The 12,726-nt window shown below is 33.6% G+C and overlaps 1 protein-coding gene across 1 annotated transcript; it reads left to right on the forward strand.

Moving 5' to 3' along the window:
- The first annotated feature begins 7,538 nt into the window (after window positions 1-7,538).
- LOC115976650 (pentatricopeptide repeat-containing protein At4g21065) lies at window positions 7,539-10,389 on the forward strand. Its single transcript, XM_031098084.1, has 2 exons — window positions 7,539-7,623; window positions 8,081-10,389. Exon 2 carries the CDS (start codon window positions 8,233-8,235, stop codon window positions 10,099-10,101), a length of 1,869 nt encoding a protein of 622 aa, XP_030953944.1. The 5' UTR covers window positions 7,539-7,623; window positions 8,081-8,232; the 3' UTR covers window positions 10,102-10,389.
- The last annotated feature ends 2,337 nt before the right edge of the window (window positions 10,390-12,726 follow it).

Genomic DNA, 12,726 nt, shown 5'->3' on the forward strand with positions numbered 1-12,726 from the left:
TAGAGCGGTGTGGTAAAGGCCCCCCCCCCCCCCCCCAAAAAGAAATACTACTACTTTTTTAGATAGCTAGACGGTGAGGTAAGGAGAGATAAGATTCCAACCACAAATATAGAACACTACAAAGAATTAATGTCATTACTGTTGAACTCTTACTTGAACCTTAAAAGAAATACCACTTTGATCAGTAAGTATTTTCATAGACCCATAATTTTTTGTTAAGTGTCATTAATAATAATAAATCAAAGTAGGTTCCAATTTGCTCAACTATTAAAGTATTTTGTCATCGAATAAGAAATATGGAAGTGTAAAAATGAACCTATCTCTTAGATAAACATCTTTTAAATATAGTTTAAATTAGTGAACGAAATTTTTGTTTACTCGAATTAGTGAATAGAATTACGACACCTACTCATTAAAAGAAATTCACTAGCACTGTTTTTTACACTATTATTTGTTATATAAAAATAATTGACTTAATAAACATCCTGAGTTATTTAAAATTTTCCATAATGCTTATTTATGTATAAAAAAATAAGTGAACTCCCTTCGAGATGAGAAAGAGTTGGTCTATCATAATTTCATGATTGTGATCTTCTATTATTATTTTTTTTTTTCAAATTTCTTTGAGAGACAGAAAAATAGAAATGATGACCGCCAAGAGATTTGAGTTTTAATAGGTGAAAATCTCGGGGGTTTAGAAGTATGGGATTGTATCGGCTAGTTTATTATGAGGAGTTAGGTATCAAGTCTGAGGGGGAGTGATTGCGTCACTGGGAAGTGGGAAGAGGGTTGGTAAGGAAGTAAAGGGTCAACCATGTTGGGTATTGGGTGGATTTATTGTATTTACTTCTTTTTTTTCTTTTTCTTTTTTAAGAATCTTTAGATTTACAGATTTACAACAAATCTTTTTTTTTTTCCCCATTTAGTTGTTACTTTTTTGGGGAATATAAATGGGGAATTTGCTACCTTAATAAGGTGAAGGGGACGGTAACGACGGTAGACTAGATGAGAGAAAAATGGAGGAAAAATATATTAAATTATATTGGACAAAATTTAATTATAATTTTTATTTTTTAAAGTTTAGTTTCAAAATTAGTTATAGTTTAAGATTTTTTCTCGATTCAAAATAGTAATGTTAATAATACTGAGTATGTTTTGGTTTTAGGTTACGGGAAATTATTGTGTACCCTTGGAGTACCATAAATGCGTATTCCCTCCTCTCACATGAATGGTGTGTCTTATTAATTAAATTCATGATGGGATTCATCATTCATGTGAGAGGAGGGAGTACGCATTTATGGTACTTCGAGAGTACCTAATAATTTTCCTTAGGTTACAACCAATTTTGCAACTAAATTTCGTTCAAATATATTTTTTCATCCTAGATTATTACCCTGATTACCCTTATCTTCCTAAATTATTAAATGCACAATTAAACTTCCAAAGTTAGAACTATGTTTCAATGTCTCATATGCCATTTGTTTTAGTGTTAAGTACGAAAAAAAAATAACATTTAAAAATTAATTTATCCTTCTCCAAAATGAATAGCAGAATGGTAAATTGGTCTTTCAAACGTTAAAGGGTTAAGTATTGTGCATTTTTTTAAATTGGTGGTCAGTTATGCATTTTAATAGTTTAGAGGGTCATGTATAACTATAATCGAGGTGATATAGTCTAGAGTGAAAAAATGTAATTTGCCCTATTAAAAATACAAATTTTGAAAACTATAATATGTTTAAAGAAGAATTTGAACTTACATATCTATACATACATATTTAGAATTGGACAAAACAAGAAAGATAAGTAAAATTAATTTTTGGGTTATCCCTTTTTTGAGGTGAAGAAAATTTACATGAGTAGGCCAGGATATTTTGCTATCCTTACAATGGGATTTGAACTCAAACATAAGGTTCAAAACAAAAATAAGCAACATTTATAAAACAGGCTAAAAAATTTATTAAAAATTATTTATCTGAAGAAAAAAAAAACGAATTCCAATAAAAAGGACATCGATTAATAAATTGGCTAATTAAAGTTTCCTATGATAATCACTTACGCTTTTTAAGAAAGATGGTAAAGATTTTGTAAAAAAAATTAGGCATAACAGTATAGGATGGTATAAGACAACTATCAAAAAGTTTGAATATTGAAAACCACAAGATCATGTTGAATGTTTATTGAAGATGTTGGATTTTTCTTCTTCATTTTAATTATTTTATTATTACTTTTTTTAGATTTCAATTTTATATTCAATAAGTTTACTACATGTAAGTGATCACACAAGTAGCGGCATTTGAATTACAATTTTGCTACCTGAAGTTTTGGGTAATATGATAGGAAATATTATCTCCATATGAATAATTGTTGGTTCCAACATCACCCCCACTCAGATAGTAGGATCCATCGCCAATACCAATACATGAATGAGTGATTATTTTGAACTTTGAAGTGTAAAAATAACATTAATATAACGATTTTTTATTTCTTACTCAATACAAAATTATAATTATATTACCCCGCATTATATACTTAAGAGATAAGTTTGTCTTCTTCTCTTATTATTACTATTATTTTTAGCTTAGTTTAGAAGCATATATCAATACTAAATATAGGGTCCATTTGGATAGAACTTATTTTACTGAAATTAAAAACTAAAAACTGAAAACATTGTAACAAAATAATTTTTAAATGTGTGAATAGTACCGTGAGACCTATTTTTAATGAAAAAGTGGCTGAAAAGTGAAATTTGTGAGACCCATGAACAGTGCACAGGTGCACACTGTTCATAGGAGAATAGTCAAAAGTTGCGGCTTGAAAAAAAAAAAAAAGAGAGAGAGAGAGAGAGAGAGAAAATGCGTCGTAGCTAAACACATACACCAATAAACGTGGATCCAAACACACATATAGCCCACCCCCTAAGTCTTTAACCCGAGACTCCCTTAGCCTTAGGTAGTTGCTTAGGGAGGTGCCATTAGGCTAACATGGTCATTGCCAAGTAAAAATACATGGCGAAAACACTATTTTTGTCCTTACATTTTAACTCTATTCCCGTTTTGGTCCCAACTTTTTTATTTTACCACTTTTAGTCCCTAAATGAAAAGAACATTCCATTTTTGTCCCTAACATTACTCACTTAATAGAAATACCCTACGTGACAAATAGAGTGCACTATTGACACAGTAAATGCTGATGTGTCCATTAAATGAAAAAAGCATTCTATTTTTATCCTTATCGTTACTCACTTAATAGAAATATCATGGGTGACAAATGGAGTACACTATTGACACAGTAAATGTAGATGTGTCCATTAAGATAATATTAAGAAAATTTATTTGGTTTTTAAAAAATGCCACGTCAACAATTTAATTTTTAAAAAAGTCAAAAATTAAAAACTTCTAATTTCTTAATTTTAATTTAAATTGAAAAAAAAAATTAGTTTTAAAGATTAGGAAAAAATTGTTTGCATAACTTTCTTGGTAACCAAACACAACATTAGAACTCAAGCTCATATTAACTTTAGTCAATAATCTGACCCAACTCATATTTTCCAAGCTCTCTCTCTCTCTCCATGAAATACTCCAAGATCTCACTCTCTCTACAAAAATCTCCAAGATCAAATGGAAATCTCTCAAGCTCTCTTTCTCTCTCTTTCTTTCTATTGGCTAACTGAAGGTGAGCTCTCTCTCTCTAAATCTTGGTCGAAAACCCAACTCTCTCTCTCTAAACCCATGGACAAAAACCCAAACTTTCTCTCTTCAAATTCATGGCCAAAACCAGCAGCGGCTTTCTCTCTAAACCCATAGGCTAACTAAATCGGTAGCTTTGGATCTAGGGTTAAAGGTGGTGTGTGGGTTGTCAGATTTAAGGTTATGCGGTTCAAGGATGGACTCAGGTGGGGGCCCAAAGGGGCCTCGTCCCCTTGGGCAAAAAGTTAAAATAAAATTAGTAGGTTAATTTTTAATATATATGTATATATACACACACTTGGGCTCCCCTTACTTTGTAGCTTGGGCCCTCTCCAAAATCATTAACTATTAACCCAACCCAAGTAAATATTAAAAAACAAAAATGTAAATCCAACAAAATGTAAACCCAGTCCAAATGAAAAAATAAATGAACATTTTTTTTTTTTTTGAGAGGTGAGAGAGACCGAGAATTAGAGACCAATCTTGTTGCCACCACGCGAGACCTATATCGCTGCCCTGACGTAGACCCAAATGGCCACACCAATGCCACCACGCGAGACCCATCTTGCTGTCGATTGCTCGATCTACCTTGTCCACCTTCGTTGCTCCAGCCTTCACAATTCACACTTCACACTCAAGTATTTAATCTATCCTTCAAAACCTAATATAATGATTGTGAATCTCATAATCTGTGCTTGTGGTGTTTGTGTTTTTACTGATGAGTGATGATGGTGATTGTGAATTGAATATATGAATCTGTGATTGTGTTTGTGACTCCCTGTCTTAAAGAGTTTTTTTTTTTTTTTTGGCTTTCTCCCCTGTATAAATCCTAAGCCTCCTAGAGAGAGAGAGAGAGAGAGAGAGAGAGAGAGAGAGAGAGAGAGAGAGAGAGAGAGAGAGAGAGAGAGAGAGAGAGAGAGAGAGAGATTCAACTATATGGATGTGTATTTGAATTTTTTTTCGCTTATCTCTAACCCCCTTAGCTTGAAATCCTAGGTTTGTCCCTATGGCTGTTTATGGTTTCTAATATGGGGTTTTGTTCATTGATTTGAGATTTGAGTTTTGTGTTTGGTTTCTCAAAAAACATAAGAAAATATGGGTTGATTTTGTGTTTGGTTGTGCATGGAGGCCAAAAATTTGGGTTTGAGTTTTGTGTTTTTGTGTTTGGTTTCAAAGCAAAAGAAAATCTTGTTGAATGTCTTTGTGTAATTGTTGAATGTCTTTGTGTTTTGTAAATTTTTATGGGCATGTCTTTTTATTTTGCAAATCTGAGTGATTTTATGGGTTTGGTTGCTAAGAAGATGCAAGAAAATAAAAGAAAGTCTAGAATTTTTAATTTTCTGGGCAAGATTAGTTGGGGAAGAAAATGAAAAACACATGTTTAGAGTTCTTCATGTTCTTCCAAAAAAAATTAAAAATTAACTATTTCTTCATGTCATTTTTTAAAGGGCAAATAATTTTTTTTATATTATTTTAATGGACACATTAGCATTTACTGTGTCAACAATGCATTCTGTTTGTTATATAAGATATTTTTGTTAAGTGAGTAACTGTGAGGACCAAAATTGAACGCTTTATTCATTAGGGGCTAAAAGGGATAAAATAAAAAAGTAGAGACCAAAATAGGAATATGATCAAAATGTAAGGATGAAAATGATATTTTTACCAAAATACAATGATAAACCTCGTGGTTCTTAGCTTCCTTATGATTGTTGGCCATCAAAAATAAAAAATTTAAAAAATAATTAGATAAGAAAAATATTGCATCTTATTTACTAATTGCAATTCACTTACACAAGAATGACGGTGTCTAGAATTGATATGAAAACTTTCCTTCTTCATGTGATATTTCCCATCGCATTGGATTATGGCGTTTCTCTTTTTTCGATTGCTACTCTAACCTCAATCCACACTCACTTATCTTTGTTTAATTTAGAGAAAATACATTTTATTCCTAGTATTTAGTGATAACTCACTGTACCTCCACCTCCCTTAAAAGTTACCATGATTTTTGAGTAGAGTTGTAGTGTGTCTTTATGTTAGAGCCAATTTTCCTCTCCCTTATGTGTGTTTATTTGTTTCTCAAAAAAAAAAAAAAAACAAAAAACTCACTTTACCTCCTAAACTTTCAGAACATTGCGCTAGACCCCTTATATTTCTTGTTCAAATTGACATAGTTGGAAATAAAATAACATAAATACTATTTTGACCTTTCAATGCTTCAATCACTTAATAACATTTTTTTAAAACAACAAAACAGAGGTCTAGATGGATTCCACCACCACATGAAAAAAAAAAAAAAAAAAAAAAAAAAAAAAAAATGATGGAGTGGTTTTCCCTGTTGAGAATAGATTGCGCATAGGTGTGGCGATCCGAAATAATAGGGGTTTTGTTATGGCATCCCTCGTACAACTATTACCCCAAGCTTATCAAGTTGTTGAGATTGAAGCTATGGCAGCGAGCAGAGCTATGGAGTTTGGTAGGGAGATAACAGTTGCCAAGGTTATTGTTGAAGGAGATTTGGCAATAGTGGGGAAAGCTCTATGTTCTAGTGATACAAGTTTGGCCTCGTATGGCTTATTGGTGAAGGATACTACTCTTTACTCTAGTTTCTTTTTAGAATTGACTTACTCTTATACTATGAGAGAAAGTAATAGAGTTGCTCATAGTTTAGCTAAACAAGCTGTGTTTTTTCTAGATAATACAATGTGGATGTAGGATATTCCACCCATCATTTCTTCTTTTGTTCAAACTGATAAAGCCACCTTTGATGAATTTGAATAAATGATGTCTTTCTTTTTTTTCTTTTTTTTTTCTTTTTTTTTAAATCACTTAATAACATATAGGATTTTTATGGGCAACTAAATAAACTTCAATGCTTATTAAGTTTAAGAAAAAATATTTAAATTGTTTTTTATTTAATTTTTATTAAGTTATTCATCTTCAAGCATGATAATTCTAAAAAACATATTAGATATAGAAAGCAAACGAAAAAAAAAAAATGAAAGGTATATTTTGTCATTTTAATATCATATTTTGTCAATTTAGATGAAAACATGAAGTTGTAATCTAGTCCAAAATTAAAGGGGTTGAGTGTAACATTCTAAAAATCAAGGAGGTAAAATAATATTCATTTTAACCACAAAATGAATTTTTTATTTTACTGACTTACTTTTGCCTTTGCTTCTGTAGTATTATTTTAAAACTCAGAATGGTTCACTCTTTCTTGGTGGTAGCAAATTTGCAATTTATTGCAATGAAAATTAACTTGTACCATTTTCTCTCTCTAACACTTCTAGAAGCCATAAGTGGATGGATCATTTCATTCTTTCCTAGAAATACAATTTTAGTGTTTGACATACATTGTCAATTGAGTTACTTGCCTTTTCATATCCTTTATGATTGAGAGATTTTATTCAAATATCAAAATAATACGTTATTTTCAATAGATAAAATTATAATACTTAATAGCACCTTAATTGCCTACAAGACTAGTCTTATATGAAGTTGCTTAGATAATTTAAACTTGGTGGTCAAGATTCTTATAGCTCAACTGACAATTTCTGATATTTTCAAAGGAAACATCCAGGATTCAAATTTGTCTTTTCTCATTGTAATTAACGAATTATCCAAACAAAGAGAAAAAAAAGTATATTTAGGGGCTTTAGTTTAACAAAAAAAAGAAAATGAAAAAGAGAAGAAGGGTAGGACTGGGTGGGCTTTAATAGCATCCATCAAAATGAACACTAGTTGTAACTTGTAAGGCCTACCCAGCCGAATCGCTATTCACTATTCTCCTACATCGTTATATTTGGGCCTTTATTAAGCCCATTTCCCACGCTTTCTCGGCCTTTTTCAGTGTTCTTTTTTCAACTATTTTGATCACAGAACAACGTTGTTGTTCGCATAATGTTTGTTCCGCCAACAAAACGTTTAGGTAATTCAAACTTTCACCTTAGCCGTCTGTTTGGTTGCCTAGAAATTTGAGAAGAGAAAATAAATATTGATTCTTCCGAATTTTCTCGTATTTTTCTCTCAATTTTGATTGCAATCAAGTGGGTCGTGAATTTGCATTGCCCTTTTAAAGTTTGTCCATTTCTTGTTGGGTACTTTGATAGGTTATGATTATGCATCAAAATCTGAAATATAGTTTTACAGAATTCGACAAAATTTATAGTATCTAGTAGTATAAAACAAAATTTCTAGCTGTTGATAATATTCATGGTGTTGGCGCTTTATTTTTCTGTTGGCACAGAAGATGCTTGTTGAAATGCTTCATATAGTTTAAGTACGTCCAAACTTGTTGTGCATTTGTGTGTGTGTGTGTGTGCGCTTTAAATGTTAATGTGGTGCTGAAATTTGATTTTTCTGCTTGGGGCTTTGGATTTGGTTAGAATTTTATAGTGGCAGGATAGGTGCATTGCTAGACTTACTGGAAAGCCTGCTTTTGAAAGAGTTCTGGAGAGGATGAAGAGGAGCACAAAAGGTGGAGTAAGTGTATTCTCCACACCTACTACTAGCCCTTTTATTATAGAAACATAATCTGATGCACTCTAACCGGTCCTCATTTGTTCGCTCATCCATATTACATTATTCGACACCAACCTTAGCTCACAACACTAGGAACCACTTATCTTCCTTGCCAAACTTGAAACAAACTTACACAGAAAACCCAGTACCATACATTGTCAAGAAATGCATTGCTCACTTGCAGTTATGTGCCTCCTCCATATTCAAACTGAAGCAAATCCATGCCTTCTCAATCAGACATGCTGTCCCACTGTCAAACCCAGAGATGGGCAAACACCTCATCTTCACCATTGTGTCCCTCTTAGCTCCCATGTCTTATGCCCAACACATATTTGGACAGATACAGGGTCCCAACATTTTCACATGGAATACCATGATTAGAGGCTATGCTGAGAGTGAGAACCCGTGGCCAGCCATTGAACTTTATCGCCAAATGCACGAGTCCTCCATTGAACCTGACACACACACATACCCTTTTCTTTTAAAGGCTGTAGCCAAGTTGACTGCTGTTAGAGAGGGTGAAAAGATACATTCTATTTCTATAAGGAATGGATTTGAGTCGTTGGTATTTGTTCAGAACTCATTGGTTCATATGTATGCTGCTTGTGGACATGCCGATAGTGCACACAAGATGTTTGATTTAATGGTTGATAGAGATCTTGTGGCTTGGAATTCTGTGATTAATGGGTTTGCTCTTAATGGGTTGCCCAGTGAGGCTCTTACACTTTTCAGGGAAATGGGTTTGGAGGGTGTCCAGCCAGATGGGTTCACTATGGTAAGTTTGTTGTCTGCTTGTGCTGAGCTTGGAGCTTTGGCATTGGGTAGGAGGGCCCATGTTTATATACTGAAGATTGGTTTGAGTGTAAACTTGCATGTTAACAATGCCCTTTTGGACCTTTATGCAAAGTGTGGGAGCATAAGAGAGGCACATAAAGTATTCAATGAGATGGAGGACAAAAATGTGGTTTCCTGGACTTCTTTGATAGTTGGGTTGGCTGTTAATGGGTTTGGTAAGGAAGCACTTGAGCTCTTCAAGGAGTTGGAAAGAGAACGGTTGGTGCCAAGTGAGATAACATTTGTTGGGGTCCTGTATGCTTGTAGTCATTGTGGAATGGTGGATGCAGGTTTTAAATATTTTAAGAGGATGAAAAATGAATATGGCATTGTGCCTAGGATAGAACACTACGGTTGCATGGTTGATTTGTTAGGTAGGTCAGGCAAAGTGAAAGAAGCATATGAATATATTCAAAACATGCCATTGCAACCCAATGCTGTTGTTTGGAGGACCTTGTTAGGAGCATGCACAATTCATGGAAATTTGGCTCTTGGGGAGGTTGCAAGGGCCCAACTCCTACAATTGGAGCCTGGACACAGTGGGGATTATGTACTTCTCTCCAATCTCTATGCAGCAGAGCGTCATTGGTCAGACGTGCAAAAGGTTAGGAGGATAATGCTTGCCGAAGGAGTGAGGAAAACTCCTGGCTATAGCCTTGTTGAGTTAGGGAATTGTGTTTATGAATTTACCATGGGTGATAGTTCTCATCCTCAAAGTAAGGATATATATGCAATGTTAGCAGAGATCACAAAGTTGTTGAAATTGGAAGGTTATATGCCTCATACAACAAATGTGCTTGCAGACATAGAGGAGGAGGAAAAGGAGAATGCTTTGTCTTATCACAGTGAGAAAATTGCAATTGCTTTTATGCTCATTAATACAGCACCAGGGACCCCAATTAGGGTTGTAAAAAATCTGAGAGCCTGTGCAGATTGCCATCTAGCAATTAAACTCATATCAAAAGTTTTTAAGCGAGAGATTGTTGTGAGGGATCGTAGTCGGTTTCACCATTTCAAAGATGGTTCTTGTTCTTGTAGAGATTACTGGTAACTGAAGGATACTTTGTAACTGTTGGCTAAAAGCATATGGTAGAGGTTTGCATTCATATAAGAAAGATATTTTTTTGATAAGTCATTCACATAGATGAGATGAAGCTGCTGCTGGAGATATGCCTGTAAACTTCACTCACTTGTTACCCTCTCCTCGTGTTTGTGTGATGCCAATCTATGCTTAACTTGGAGATTATTGCTATTTCTGATGGTAATTGATGCCTACTTTCTTTACTTGTTAGTACTCAACATTGTTAAATTGTGAAGGAAAACATCAAACTTCTACCTTGATTGTTAATTTGTTTGTGTCCTTATCCTAATAATATCCACAAATTGATGTTATGTGTCAAGCTTTAATTATAATTTTTTTTTTTCAAACTTTGATCTGCTGCATGCATTAAGTCAGCAGTTATAATTGTAATGCTGCTACTATCCGCCTTTGCAACAAAACATAATGCCATTGTACTGCATTAGACTAATATTGAGGACTGCATCATTCATTATGGTCAATGACGTTCTTGTTGCAATAATTTGTTCACAAAGCACACTTCAATAACTCTTTTGTCATGGATTTTGGAAAATTCATGTTGCAATAATTTGTTCATAAAGGAGACTTTTATAATTAATTATTTGTAATAAAAAAAAAAAAACAAATAAAGAAGACTTCAAAAAAAAATTCTTTTGTCTTGGATTTTGGACATGATTATCTCATGTTGGACACATTTGGTATTAAAAAGGGGGTAGAAATAGCATGTTTTACCATTTTATTAATGTTCAAAAAATTACTTGGGCACTTCAATAATTTGATTTTTATAATCTCAATTTTTGTGGCTACTTTGGTTTTTTTTTTTGGTATATCTCCAAATCATTTAGTTTGCTTAACACACAGAAAAAGGATAATATTGTCACAAAGGAGAAAATATGCATCTAGCAATATTCGTACTCTACTGTTTCCTACATTTCGACTTTAGAGAGTCTTGTTCGTTTAGGGATATTGAATTTGTGGAGGAATGTTAGTCATTGGACAAATAATATGAGTGATGGTGTAGTTAATAGCCTTTTTAATGGTAATTCTTTACTATAGAAGTTTAAATAGAAAGAGATTCATCTTCTTTGAGTGGTGTGTCGCACGCTACTTTTTACTTCGGAATTAGTGGGAATCTGCCAAGAACAATGATCATCAGTGAACAATTATTGCCTTATGAAAGCAATGGGGTATCCACAGTTGGGAGCTCTCAGCATATTGTTCGTAGAGGTATGATCTTTATAAGGTCAATTACGAGCAAGAGATGATGAAATAGATGAATGGAAAACTCGTGGGAGACTATAATTTTTTTATTTTTTTTATTTTCATTCTGATTGTAAATTAGATTTCCATTAGTAGATATTGTGTTAAAAGTTGTTAATGAAACTGGTAGTGTTAGCAATTTAGCACAAATATAACTGGGCAACATGAAAACAGACAAGATGTATTTGATGAGTTTCAATTTTCTGTGAGAAGAGATATATTTGTAATCTAAACTATTCAAACATGGGACTTTTTCCTTGGAAGTCTTGTAGTCTACATTTTAGATTTCCCAATAATAAATGATAGTAAAATTTCTACTACGAGGAGTACAAATTTGGGAAGTTGGTATTTGTTAGTATCTTATGATTTTGTTTCCTCTGAACTTGGAAGAAAACAAAACAAGGATTATATTTCAGACAAAGTTTTGTTACAAAATTGGTTGTAACCTAAGGTTATAACATTACTCAATAAAATAAACATTATTGCATATTTTGAAAATCTAATTGCTGAATTGCATTTTTTTTTACGCTCTTAATACACATATCAAATTTTGTGTCAATCAGATATTATTTACTATAGGATTTATAAGGTTATATATTATGCATAATTTTAAATTACAAAAATTTGCAATTTAAATTGTGGGGGCCAGTCAATCAACAGGCCCATTAAGGTCAGGATCGTTGGGCCTGTGGCCCATCCAAGGATACATATCCGTCTGAGGAAGCCAAGTCAGGTCATAAGGGTAATTATTGAGGGGGGTGGTGGTAGTCAATATCACGAAAGTAGAGTTCCGTATTCGTCCAAGGACGCCATACTCCTCGGCAGTATGCGTCCGAGAACGATCAGGACGCAGTCTTGTTACAATCGGACCTCGGAATTGTGTCACCACTAAAGATGGGATAACAGACTAAGGGTAAGAAAGAAAAGGCAAACAAATATCTATAACTACAGCTGCCTCCGCATTAATTACCTCTCAACCAACTCTCTGACCGCATTAATGTGGAGGTGATACCTGAACAGTAAGGAGGCAGCCTTACAGCTGCCCATAGGAAGTTCCAAGAGGCGCTAGATGGGATAGAAAGAAATCCCCTGAACCCAACTTACACGTGTGTGGTGAGGATGGAACACAGAGGGTGGTATATAAACTGAAAGAAGAACATGCAAAAAGGGGATTGGAACATAAAAGAGAAAAAGAAAAAGAAAGACTGAAGAAGAAGAACGTAAAAAGCAAAAGAACTGTATCGATTACACGAGAAAAACCGATTGTTGTGCCAATTCTGGGCCTTCAATATACATGAGGGTGAAACTTTTCATTCCGCAAAAGTTAATTTAGTTTTT

This window comes from Quercus lobata, chromosome 2 (genome assembly GCF_001633185.2).
Source record: "Quercus lobata isolate SW786 chromosome 2, ValleyOak3.0 Primary Assembly, whole genome shotgun sequence".
Lineage (NCBI taxonomy): Eukaryota > Viridiplantae > Streptophyta > Magnoliopsida > Fagales > Fagaceae > Quercus > Quercus lobata.